Source organism: Triturus cristatus, chromosome 2_1 (assembly GCF_964204655.1).
Source record: "Triturus cristatus chromosome 2_1, aTriCri1.1, whole genome shotgun sequence".
Taxonomy (NCBI): Eukaryota; Metazoa; Chordata; class Amphibia; order Caudata; family Salamandridae; genus Triturus; species Triturus cristatus.
Window position 1 is genome coordinate 897,339,983 of NC_140581.1, and position 12,565 is coordinate 897,352,547.

The window sequence follows — 12,565 nt, forward strand, 5'->3', positions numbered from 1 at the left end:
TGTGGAGCAATTTTTGCTGTGGCGTCCATAGACCTTGCATTGTGAGGTGTAGGAGGTGCGCTCCCCAGCCGGAGAGCGATGCGTCCGCTGTTAGAATCACCTGAGGAACCGGGTCCAGGAACGGCCGCCCTTTGGAAAGGTTTGTGGTGTTCCACCACTGCAGAGAGTGATGTGTGCGGCCGTCCACCAACACCAGATCCGTCAGCTGACCCTGGGCCTGGTTCCACTGTTGTGCTAGGCACTCTTGAAGTGGACGCATGTGTAGTCTTGCATGGGGCACTATAAAGATGCAAGACGCCATCATTCCTATGAGCTTCATGAACACTCTTGCTGGAAGAGAGTGTTGGGGAAGGAATGTTTTGCGTAAGGCTTGAATGCTTGTGATTCTGGCTGTGTTTGGATAGGCAATACCTTTGGAGGTGTCTATAGTGGCCCCGAGATATTGCTTTGTGTGAGATGGTATGAGGTGGGACTTTTGGTAGTTCACCGTGAAGCCTAGCTGGTGGAGCAGTTGGATGGTGCTGTTTGTATGCTGCACGCATTGGTGGTAAGACGCGGCTTTTATCAGCCAGTCGTCTAAGTAAGGGAAGACGTGAATGTGTTGACGTCTGAGGTGTGCTGCTACTACCGCTAGGCATTTGGTAAACACCCGTGGTGCGGTGGTGACCCCGAAGGGGAGAACCGTGAATTGGTAATGTTGCCCGTCCACCACGAACCTGAGGTATTTCCTGTGAGAGGGGTGTATTGGAATGTGAAAGTATGCGTCTTTCAGATCCAATGTTGTGAGAAAGTCTCCCTGACAGAGGAGCGGGAGGACTTGTTGTAGGGTGACCATATGGAAATGGTCTGAATGTATGTAGGCATTTAGAGGCCAGAGGTCCAGAATGGGCCTGAGGGTCCCGTCTTTCTTTGGTATTAGGAAATATAGGGAGTAAACCCCTAGATTTTGCTGATTGATGGGGACCTGCTCTATAGCGTGTTTTTGGAGGAGGGAGAGTACCTCCTGTTTGAGCAGTGTGGAATGTTCTTGAGACATTGGGCGGTGCCTTGGTGGGATATTGGGTGGGGTAGATGTTAGCTCGAGACAGTACCCTGACCGAATGATTTGGGTCACCCATTTGTCCGATGTTATGGACTCCCATGCGTGGATAAAGTTTTGTAGTCTGCCCCCGACCGGAGTGGAATGGTCTGGGGGGAGCGGAGGGAAGTCATTGTGTGGGCGGGGTGGCAGAACGGGTGTTGTTAGTTTTGCCCCTGCCCTTATTGTTGTTGCCTCTGTAACCACCCCTTTGGTTGCCCTTTGAAAAGGTATTTTGAGGAGGGGATTTGTAGGAGGTAGAGGTGCTATCGGTGGAGAAGCCTCTGCCTGTGCCACGAAAGGAGGAGCGTCGAAAGGAACGTTTAGACGCTTGTGTTTGGAGTGCCCCCATAGACTTTGCTGTGTCTGTGTCCTTTTTCATCTTTTCCAACGCTTCGTCTACCTTGGGCCCAAAGAGCGTTTGTTGGTCAAAGGGGTGATTGAGTATGGACGCCTGGACTTCAGGCTTAAACCCTGAGATCCTGAGCCAGGCATGGCGACGAAGCAGGACACTGGTATTTATGGCTCTAGAAGCAGTGTCGGCTGCATCGAGGGCACACTTAATGGAGGTGTTTGTAATGAGTTTACCCTCCTGTATTAGCTCATGAGCCCTACGCTTGTGTTTCTCGGGGAGGTGCTGCATAAGAGCCTCAAGTTCATCGTAGTGTGCTCTGTCATAGCGCACAAGTAGCGCTTGTGTGTTTGCAATGCGCCACATGTTTGCAGCTTGAGAGGCGGTGCGCTTGCCAGACGCGTCTAGGAGTTTGGATTCCTTGTCTGGCGGTGGGGCTTCTCCTGAGGACTGGGAGTTAGCCCGCTTTCTAGCTGTAGAGACAACTAGGGAATCTAAGGGAGCAGGGCCCTTAATGTATGCAGGGTCTGTGGGTGCCGCCTTATACTTTTTCTCTATTCTAGGGTTTAGTACCCTGGCCCTGACAGGGTCTTTGAACACCTCTGCGGCATGCTTGGTGACACCCTTAAGCATGGGTAAGATGGAGGTGGATTTGTCCTGTATGTCGAATGTATCCAGTAAGAAGTCGTCTTCCACTGGTTCAGTGTGCATGTCCACCCCATGGTAGTGTGCTGCTCTCTGCACTAAATGATGGAACCCTAAGGAGTCCTCTGGAGGAGACGGCCTGGATGGGTATAGGTCGTCCTGAGGAATATCGGGTACATCAGGGTTATTGTAATCCTCCCACGGGTCTGGGGTCCCTGGTGGAGTGGGATCCATGGGGGCATCCGCCGGATAATTGTCCGGGTCCCCGTCGTCCGGATCTGGGGACGGGGCCGGAGAGTAGTGAGGTAAGGGTGGCGGAGACCTGGGAGGGGGTGGAGGAGGTGGAGGAGGTAGGGGAGGTGGTAGTGGGGAGGGCACTCTGAGGGGAGAAGTAGCAGAGTCCTTCCGTTTGGGTGGTGGAGGAGGAGCCGGAGTATCAAGGCGTCTTTTCTTGATAATTAAAGTCAATAGTCCAGTCTTTGGATCTTTGGACAGAGTCTTTTGTAGAGGGTCTGGTGTAAACAGAGCCAGTGGCGTCGAATCGTCCGTCGGCACCGGTGATTTCGGAACCGAGGACTTCGATGGTTTGTGTGCGCCATGCTTTTTTGGGGCCTCCTGTTTTTTCGGCGTCGAAGGAGTTTTCGGCGTCGGAGCGTCGGTGCCGACAGATTTATGTTTGTGTTTGGTCGGCACCGAGAGTCCAGGCTTCGGCACCGGTGGCTTCGGAGTCGAGCTGGATATTGCTTTCTTCGGTGCCGGATGCTGTTTTTCGGCACCGGGCGTCGGCTGGCTCGATCCCGAGCTGCCGTGAGACTTTGGATGCTTCGACACCGAGCCTGAAGGTGGGGTGATCGAAGCTTTGGTCTTGGTTTTGCCCAGGCCGGCAGGCGAGGGAGTAATCTGAGTCTCTTTGGTTTTGGGCGCGGGGGTGGGAGGGGGCACAGTACTCACGGCCCGCTGCGCCGGTGTGATGTCCTCCACGTCGGAGTCGTCGGCCTCGGAAGCGCTGACGACGTCTTCTTCCTGCTCGGTGTGTGTTTGCCCCGAAGCTTCGGCGCGGTCTCCGAAGATGTCCGGTGGAGCTGCAGACGATGAGTGCGCCATGGTGCGTCGAGCTTTTCGATCCCGGATGGTTTTCTTCGATCGAAAAGACTTACAGGCGGGGCAGTCTCTGGCCTCGTGTTCTGGAGAGAGGCAAAGATTACACACCTGATGGAGGTCGGTGTGGGGAAATTTAGACCCACATTTTGGGCACTTTTTGAACGGAGTCCTTTCCATCGGCCGGGACCGGAGTCGAGGAGGGCCCGAAGGCCGGTGCCGATGTACGGGATGGAGAAAAGTGCCGCTTCGAGAGATGAAGATGATGATGAAGAAACTCGAAGAGACGAGGATTTTCCGTCGAGGCTGGAACCGTAGAAGTTCGAAGCCGGAGCACGAAGTATCACATCCGAGCCAGATGGCGGAAAAAAACAATCTGAGGATGGAGCCGAAGCCCATGCGCAGTACGGACCGAAGGAGGAGTCACCAAACTCGTGACTTCCAAAGACTGTCCAAGAAGAAAAACAAACTGCAAACATCCGGGCCCAACACCAGATGGCGATCTATGCTAAGTGTACAATCTGCAGCTCATATGCCTCGAACAGTAGGTTACAATTCCGGTCAAGTCACGATGACTCATCAGGAACTCATCACTCCCAAGACAAAAACTGATCATGGCTCATTCTTGAGGTTATCATTCCCAGTACTGCCATTTTCATCAAACTGCATATGCAGTTACACTTTTGCTGTGGTTCAGGCAGTGAATAAGGAATGAGGGATTTGTAATCTCCTGAGAAAGTCGCCTCACCAAACATTATGCAGTTTCACAGTAGCTACATTGAGTCTTCAATTTCTCATGCAGCTTTCAGGGCACCAGGTGGCTTTGTCAAAGTCAGCAGGAGGCAAGGTGGGGAGAGGCTCAGTAGCTCTAAAGAGATGCAGTCAACTTGAGACCCAGAGGGCCTCAATCCTTTCCAGTGATTTCATTCTTAAGTCTAGCATACCCTTTTAGCATCCACCCACCATCAAGAACTGCTTAGTAATATTTAACTCTTTATGCTTCTTTATCTACGTCAACCATTCTTTTTCAGTATGTCTACGCACTGAAACTTATTTTCTATTTTCACAACTCATCAATTTCATCATCATCACTTACCGGTAAAAGTGAAAAGCAATAAGCCAATTTGTTTGGCTTGCTAGAACATACTTCATACTGACAATGTAACGGTGTACTTCCACTCACCACTTTAACATTTGTACCGTACTCTACATCCTCATCCTCTGGTGACATCTACCAACTGTTAAAAGCCACTTGACAACCCTCACCCCGTTCTTGGTTCTTTCCTTGCTACAAAAAATTAATTTGGCTTAGCACATCCTTGATATATTATTCTGTATACTTCACTTTTAATTTGGACATCCGCATTTCCATTAACTTCTGTAGTAGCAGGATTATATGATGTCCATCTTTCATAGGCACAATCATCAGGACATTATGTTGGAAACCAGGTAACTCCTGCATGCGCAGGGATAGTGCATCTACTTTGATTTTCTTGACAACAGTGTGCCCAGTAGAATGACCTTCATAGATCTTAGAAGACTGACTGAATCGGAGGGCCGATTAAGCAGTACTGTTGAAAGCAAGAACTGAGTTAGATGGGATTCTTGTTCCAGAGTCTCTTACTGGTGGTACATAATCTCTTAAATTGAATGAGAGCTCCAAAGGGAAACCAGCGAAGTCAAATCTGTGTCGTCTGGATGGCTGCAGAGGGTTTAACTTTGAAAATTATCCAGATCGCCCACTTAATTTTGGAAGTCTGTAGTTTCCTCATGTAGCATGATGAAAGCTTAAAAGGGCATTTTGTATCAAAGTGACAATCCTAAGGCAGGGGGGAAGAACCCTTGCAACAGGAGTTGCCACATGTAGTAAGAATCTCAAAAACTCCACAACTCCCACCACCCAAAAAAGATACCTCCGCACCGTGCATCCCGTTAATTTCAATTCAGCAGAGACTTCCAGACATGTTCAGACCAAAGACAAAGATCAGAACATCTGAAAGTCTTGAAGCTCTAAACGTAACCAACGTTTTCAACATCAATGCACCATGCAATAAATAAAACAAATGTATTATAAGAAGTGTATGCAATGAAGCCTTTTGTGAGGTAGAGATGGAAGAACAGGACAAAATAGCTGGCATTTCTGTAAGCTGCTTCGTACTAACTATGGAAAGATGAGAAAGGCGAATATCAGCGTTCTTTTGCAGATGAGGGCTATCTCCTATCAGAAATTCATCTATGTGAACCATATCCTCTTGGCTTAACGTCAACAGAGATTCCAGAAGGTATCAAAGAATATGCAGGGAATCCCAAAATGAAACAAGGCAATGTCATGACACTAGCTCAGTTCAGCGTCCCTCTTTAATGGTAGTAAAGAAAAAACAATTAGACGTCCAACATTTTTTGAAAAGTCTCTTAACGCAGCGAGAAAAAGCATTGGGAGGCAAACAAAGAAATGAACAATGGACCATTCCATCCCATTAATGAAGTGCCAATGAACAACACAAGGACTCCCTAATAATGTCTTCCTGTTCCTAATGCTTCTACTGATAGAAACCCAAATTTGAATACAGTTGTAAATCAAGCTGAGACTTCGAATGAGCATGGTATAAGGGATTCCATTCTTTTGTAAATGAGAAGGTGCATGGGCCATGGTATTCTTTATCTGCTGACTCCAAAATTCTGAACAGGTGCCAATAAAGTAAAACATCCCTCCTCAAAGCCCAAAGTTGCTAAATCAACTTGTGTAAACCAAAAGGTGATACAGAAACAACAGCTGAGAGACACATGACATAGCCCTGCTACAAAGAGCAAGTTCAGTTTAAATTGGACAAATTCCAATTAAAAGACAAAAAGATATGCAAGTTTTCAAATTAAGGGACAGATCACAGTGTTAAAGCAAATGTTAATGAGAGGGTGAACACTGTAAAAGATAAAGGGAAACAGGTGGGCAGACAGATGGATAATCACCACTGTATGACTGCTGAACCTTGGTCGTAACAAAGCTAGGGGGCTTGTATTCAGAGAGTCCTGTGATTTGGCACTCCCGGCAACACTCATATTGGAGGCAGTAAATTGTTTTGCGGTGTGCCTCGTAAAGAGAATAAAAGCAAGAAAAATCAATGGATGTTTTTCTCCTATGAAGCCTGCGTCACAAATAGAGGGACAGACAGAAAGATGATTCACAAGGCTACATGAGTAGAGCTGATACAGCCAGGGGTGAATCATTGATCTGTTCAGCTCCGAGAGGTCTGCAACGAATCACAACATGAAGTAGACAGTAACCTCCACTGAGATAACATTGTCTTCACTGAACACCACCTGTGGTAGAAAAAGGAGGTAATACAGGAGAATACATCTGGGATTGTCAACTTGGAGTCTTCAGTGATGTTGCTACAAGATGATAACAAGGAGTAGAGGAGATTGAGACATCCAGCTCTAATTTGTATGAAGCCGCAAAACCAATACCTGGAAGAACAAATCAGTGCTATCAATATACACTTCCTGAGGGTTTTGAAAATTCTAGTGGGTGAAGAAATGATAACCACTAAGATTCAGCGGTCCTTCCAGCCGGTGATTACCTTAGTTTGGTAATGAGGAAGGCAAACGGACTCTCCACAAGAAGAATGAGACACAAATCGGAAGCCGGTGGAACTATCACAGCTGAATTTGGAAGCATACAAGAAAGAACAAATCCTAAAAGAGGTATCTAATCGCAAGACTGCTGCTACTGACAGAGTCTATTCTAAATGTTCCAGAACAGCCGATAGAGGCTACAGGTCATTAATAAGAAACTGCTCAAACTGGGTCTAGAAGTTTCCTTATGCACCCTGCCAAACTGAAGGTAACTGACAAGGATAAATTCCATTATTTTTTACAGGTTGAGGCAGCAGAGAACTTTCTACCATTGAAGAACAAGCATTGGCATAGCCAATAGGTCTCACCTCGGGACCTTATAAGTGTTTAGCCATGCAATAGTTAGTGTTGTTGCACCAAGGATATCGTGCTGCATAACTAAATAAATACTTATAAGGTCCCAAAAGCGAGACCTATTGGCTATGCCAATGCTTGTTTCTAATTGTCACATATGAAAGCACCTTCAAATAAGTGAGATCAGGATGTGTGTGAAACTACAGTTTTGCTCCATATATAATAAGAACTTAGCCCACATATAACTTGCCTCCTAGTTCACTAATGGCATTGATATCAGGGGGCGGGGCAGGATGCTTCTCAGTTCATGCTGAAAACCTTCACTTCCAAGAAATACTTCTCAACACAGGGTTAGAATCTGCTGTGCTCTGATAAAACCCTTCGGCTTGTTAAAGAAATACCATTTCTTGCAATCTGAAGAACCCTCATTATACTCGAACATGATGTTTATTGCATAATTTACACCCCAAATATTTCCAGGGCTTGGGAGCCCACCCGGGGCTGTGCTCCGGCTCTCCCTGTCCATGTGTTAGCTCGCCCACCTCCAGCAGAAGAGATGAGGGAATACACATGAGTGAAGGGTGCAGGGGGTGGGAGGGGAGCTGTTGATAGTTCACTAGTGAGACATAAAGAAGGGAGAAGATGGACGAATTGACAGGGTGGGAAGAGTGACGGGTGGAGGGAGAGATGAGGAGATGAAGGTGGGAGGGGAGAGGGACGGTATATGTAGAATATGTTGTGTTTTAGCACTTGCTCTCTCCAAATATTCTTTATAGCTCCTTTTAATGGGTGTTACTACTACCCAAAGTAATAGAACCTAATGTATCGACATTGGAAGGATGAGCAGCTGAGACAGTCATGCCAGATGCACATTTTGAGCTTCAGTAATTAACCAGTTGTCAAAACAGAGTACTTACCTCACTGTGCTGCCTCGACGGCTGAGAAAAAAGAGGAGCTGTGGGAAAAAGGATGAGGAGAAAGGGAGGACTGAGGAAAAGTGCAGGTTGGAGAAGCGCTGAGGGCAGGATAAGGGGGGAGGGAGGGCCGAGACCAAGTGAAGGCTAGAGAAGCACTGAGGGCAGGATTGGGGGGGGGGGGAAGGGCTGAGGCAAAGTCAAGGTTGGAGAAGCGATGAGGGCAGGAGGATGAGGGGTGCGGGAGGGCTGAGGCCAAGTGAAGGTTGGAGAAGCACTGAGGGCCGGTGGAGGAGGGGAGAAACTAAGGGATGAGGCAAAGTGAAGGCTGGAGAAGTGCTGAGGGCGGGAGAAGGAGGGGAAGGGATGAGGAGGGGGAGGGATGAGGAGGCAGAGTGAAGGCTGGAGAAGCACCGAGGGAAGGAGGTGGATGGAGGCTAGGGTGGGCTGAGGCAAAGTGAAGGTTGAAGAAGCACTGAGGGCAAGATGAGGGGAGAGAGGGCTGAGGCAAAGTGAAGGTTGGAGAAGCCCTTAGGGCTGATGCAAAGTGAAGGCTGGAGAAGCACTGAGGGCAGGAGGATAGGGGGGGGCTGAGGAAAAGTGGAGGCAGGAGAAGCGCAGAGAGCAGGAGGAAGAGGGGGAGGACTGAGGCAAAGTGAAGGCTGTAGAAGCACTGAGGGCAGGAGGATATGGGGAGGGCGGGCTGAGGAAAAGTGGAGGTTGGAGAAGCGCCGAGAGCAGGAGGGGGGAGGACCGAGGCAAAGTGAAGGGTGATGAAACGCTGATGGCAGGAGGAGGAGTGGGAAGGAGGGCTGAGGTAGAGTGAATGCTCGAGAAGTGCTGACAGCAGTAGGATGAGGGGGAGGAAGGGAGGGCTGAGGCAAAATGAAGGCTGGAGAAGTGCTGAGGGAAGGAGGATGAGGGGGGCTGAGGCAAAGGGAAGGCTGGAGAAGCACTGAGGGAAGGAGGAAGAAGGGGAAAGTGGGGTGAGGCAGAGAGAAGACTGGAGAAGCTGTGAGGGCCGGAGGGGAAGAGGAGAGAGGGCTGAGGCAAAGTGAAGATGTGCCGTTAAGAGAGGAAGATGAGCGAGAAGGAAGCCCGGACTGGTGGAGGAAGACAGAGAAAGGAAGTGATATGTTCTGTAGTTTGAGGACAAGAAAAACAAGCATTGGCATAGCCAATAGGTCTCGCCTTTGGGACCTTATAAGTGTTTAGCCATGCAACAGTTGCATAACTAAACACTTATAAGGTCCCAAAAGCGAGACCTATTGGCTATGCCAATGCTTGTTTTAACTTCTGCAATCTATTGAAGCCTCACGGAGAACATCAAAGCGGCCGCGAAAGTGATCGCGATCAAACATCAAGGCAGCCGTGCGCCGCGAAAGTAAAAGTACTCGTGGTAAAGCGCGACGCGCGCGCCCGCGCACATGCACTGTAGCTCTAGGCTGGCCTGGTAGCACTTTTTGGAGCCCTCACAAAATGTCTCGCCAGACCAGCGCATGCGCTGGGTCAGGCGAGACCTAACAAGCAAACAAGTGAAAGTGATCGTGATCAAACATCACAGCGGCCCTTAAAGTGATCGCGATCAAGCGCGGCGCGCTGGCGCACATGCACTGTAGCTCTAGGCCGGCCATGGTAGCATTTTTTTAAGCCCTCACAAAAAGTCTCGCCAGACCAGCACATACGCTGGGTCATTCGAGACCTAAAAAGGAGTGTGAGTAATTTTGGCGTGATATAAAACAGTGTGCTGCTTGTTGTTGCCTGCTGAAGCAAACTGCTCTTGGAACCAGCAAGAAGGTAGAACTCCTGATATTGTGGCAGAGGGGCAGGGACTGAGAGACTCCACTGCTTCAGAGACTACATGTGATCTCTTGTTGTGATGAGGGCTTGTGGGGTTTGTCTTTCTTGTCCCACCTCTTCACTTTGCTCTTTACCGATCGTTGTCTCACTTGGGGACCTATATAGTTACAACTCTGTGATCGTATATATTGTGTCTTTTTCTGGGGAATGTTTCTCTCTCTGTATTTTTGGAGCCCTATGTTGATGTATAAAGGGTGTTACCTCTATAAACATGATTTAATTCTAAAAGAGAGAATGTATATATGGAAACATGTTAATCTGGCCAGATGTACTGCATAAGAACCAAGAGAGGCTTTGAAAAAGAAAGTAAACTCAATTTGAGAATAAAACTAGTCCAGGAACGATCTGAAAACAGAATTTAAGAACAGTTCATAGAATCCAAATGAAAGAATTATCCACAACTATGGTATGCAGTGTGGTGAGTTATGGAAGAAAGTACCCCCCCCCCCCCCCCCCCTCCCGGGATCTAAACTGCAACATGGAATATAAACTGTTTTGTTCCTGTATGGAATAATTTACAGAAACACGGTTTGAACATCCTGTTCACTAAAAATGTATCCAACAACATGAGAGGTCAAAAGAATGGAGGGTAAGATGAACGAAAAGGGACACTGCATATCTCTCCATCAGACAGACTGTCAAGCCATCTTGGAAAATATGATAATTCACTCCATACATTTGCTAAGTGACAAATGCTATTATTACATTTTGATGTCACCAAACCCATCCACCATTCAAACCACGTTGCTGGATTTAAGAAAAACACACACATGCAATATTTGCGAAATGGGAGGTGCAGCAGCTAAGTTCCCAATGGTGATTTCAATTACCATTTCTGGCCAATTTCATAATTTAACTTCCAGCTTCAAAGCTTGTATTAGCTTATGTCCTTGGTTCAAGCATACCACTCTTGCGCTTTTGATTTTCCAGTTTGGCCGTGAGCACAGAAACAGCTTGCCTGGAACAGAAAGTGGCACTCACACAGGGATGTGATTATGAAATCAATTATTTATTCAAGGTTGTGCTCCACTGTGGATTAACTAAGCATTAACAGGAGCGCCGCTTTTTCAGCTGTAAGGAGTGGTGTCCTAAGATTTCATATCACGGTCTGTTGCTGTTTTGCTATGCACCAGATTCGATCTGGCTGTCCATGGGCAAAAGAAACCTTGTGTAAGATATATGTACGTATATATATTTTAACATTACATTTTTTACTTTCTTTTTACCAATCCTGTGGAGAACAGGCGCTGCTATTTACTGCACATTTTATAAAAACATTATACCAAACTTTTGGCAATGCTGATTGGGATTTCATAAACGGAGGAATGCAAAAAAGGGAAAAACTCTGCAATGTAATGCCATATGTTCTCTTTCACATCACGTCACTTACCAATATATATAGTAGTATTCATGCATGCTGTACAGTTCCAGTTCAAAGCCGCTCAATAAATACTGGATCATGATGCGAAGATTGTGATAAAGCACCCAGGTGCCCAGGCAGGCCAAGTGTTGCCTTTGAGGTTCTTGTTTAAGGAGCATACTGTGGAGAGCGGCATCTACCTTTTCAGCCTAGAAGAGAAATACAAGTATCCTGGTAGGCATACATTCAGCAGAGGGTAACAGGAAGCTTGAAACCAGAACAAAAACAGAGGACAGACCACTAATCGGGTATGTTTCAATGTAATCAAAACACGAACACATCGCTTTCTGCTGTCACTAAAAAGGAAGAACACAAACGTGATGATGAAAACTAAAAGTAAACTGCTTTTACTTTGTATTTCAGATGGCTTTTAAAATTCCTTATTCAGCCTTGTGCTTGTATTGTGTCGACCAGCGAACCCCAAAATAAGAATTACCTCGTCTTGCAGAGTAGCAAACTCCTCAAGGATATGACCAAGTTTATCTCTCTGTCGAGCCCTGTTGTGTCCATGTATCTGAATCAAACTACAGAATGGCTGAAAAAAGAAAATTAGAATAAACATAAATGTTCGTTCATTCTAACGATGATCAGAAGAAAATTACACAAACACCTAAATAAAGCAATGCAAGTACGCAGCGCCTATGGTAACATATGCACCACTCGGTGGCGATATAAAACTCACTTTCTTTTAAACATTTTATTGGTGGTTTTTCCACTCACGAACAACGATGCTTTGTTACAGCACTGGCTTGACTCTGTGAGTGGTTCCAACGCCTGACAATTAGAACAATGCATTATAGTTCCATCCTGCTAACTCTTATAAAATATGCGTTTGCAACCATCAACCAATTTCTTAACTGTTCTTTCACTGGAGCTCGCCGCTGACGGCCCTTTAATGTGTGTTCTCCTAAGTCTGGTCCTGCCAAGAGGTAACAGGTCAGCCCCCCGCCCCCCGCCCACCACCACCATCGGATTTCCACTGTCGGGACAGCACGGGCAAGGATGATGTGATGTCCGAGAGGTTCATCTGCCCCAATCCTCCTCCTTCCCTGGCAACGATGCCATTATTACCTCCCAGGCTCTCGTAACATCTATCCTTCGCAGCCCTCTCTTCACCTCCCTAGGTAGTGGGAAACTTTCACATTCTGCCCATTTTGTTAACTCCTAACGCTTGGTTGTGGAGGGCCCTACTGGATTTCGAAGTCATTTTGATCTGACATTTGGCTAGGATCAAAGCAAGAAAGGTAAGCCTGCTAGTTACTTGGTGAGCC

At 47.2% G+C, this 12,565-nt stretch overlaps 1 protein-coding gene across 4 annotated transcripts in view; it reads right to left on the bottom strand.

The window, feature by feature from the left end:
* NAA35 (N-alpha-acetyltransferase 35, NatC auxiliary subunit) overlaps positions 1 to 12,565 on the bottom strand; it is a 478,604-nt gene that overhangs the window by 153,348 nt on the left and 312,691 nt on the right. For all 4 annotated transcript variants that reach the window (XM_085633095.1, XM_085633094.1, XM_085633092.1 and 1 more), the window contains exons 16-17: positions 11,731 to 11,829; positions 11,265 to 11,443 (exon numbers count right to left, since the gene is read on the bottom strand). In XM_085633095.1, the coding sequence (XP_085489221.1) occupies positions 11,265 to 11,443; positions 11,731 to 11,829 (278 nt within the window). The remainder of the gene's footprint in view (positions 1 to 11,264; positions 11,444 to 11,730; positions 11,830 to 12,565) is intronic.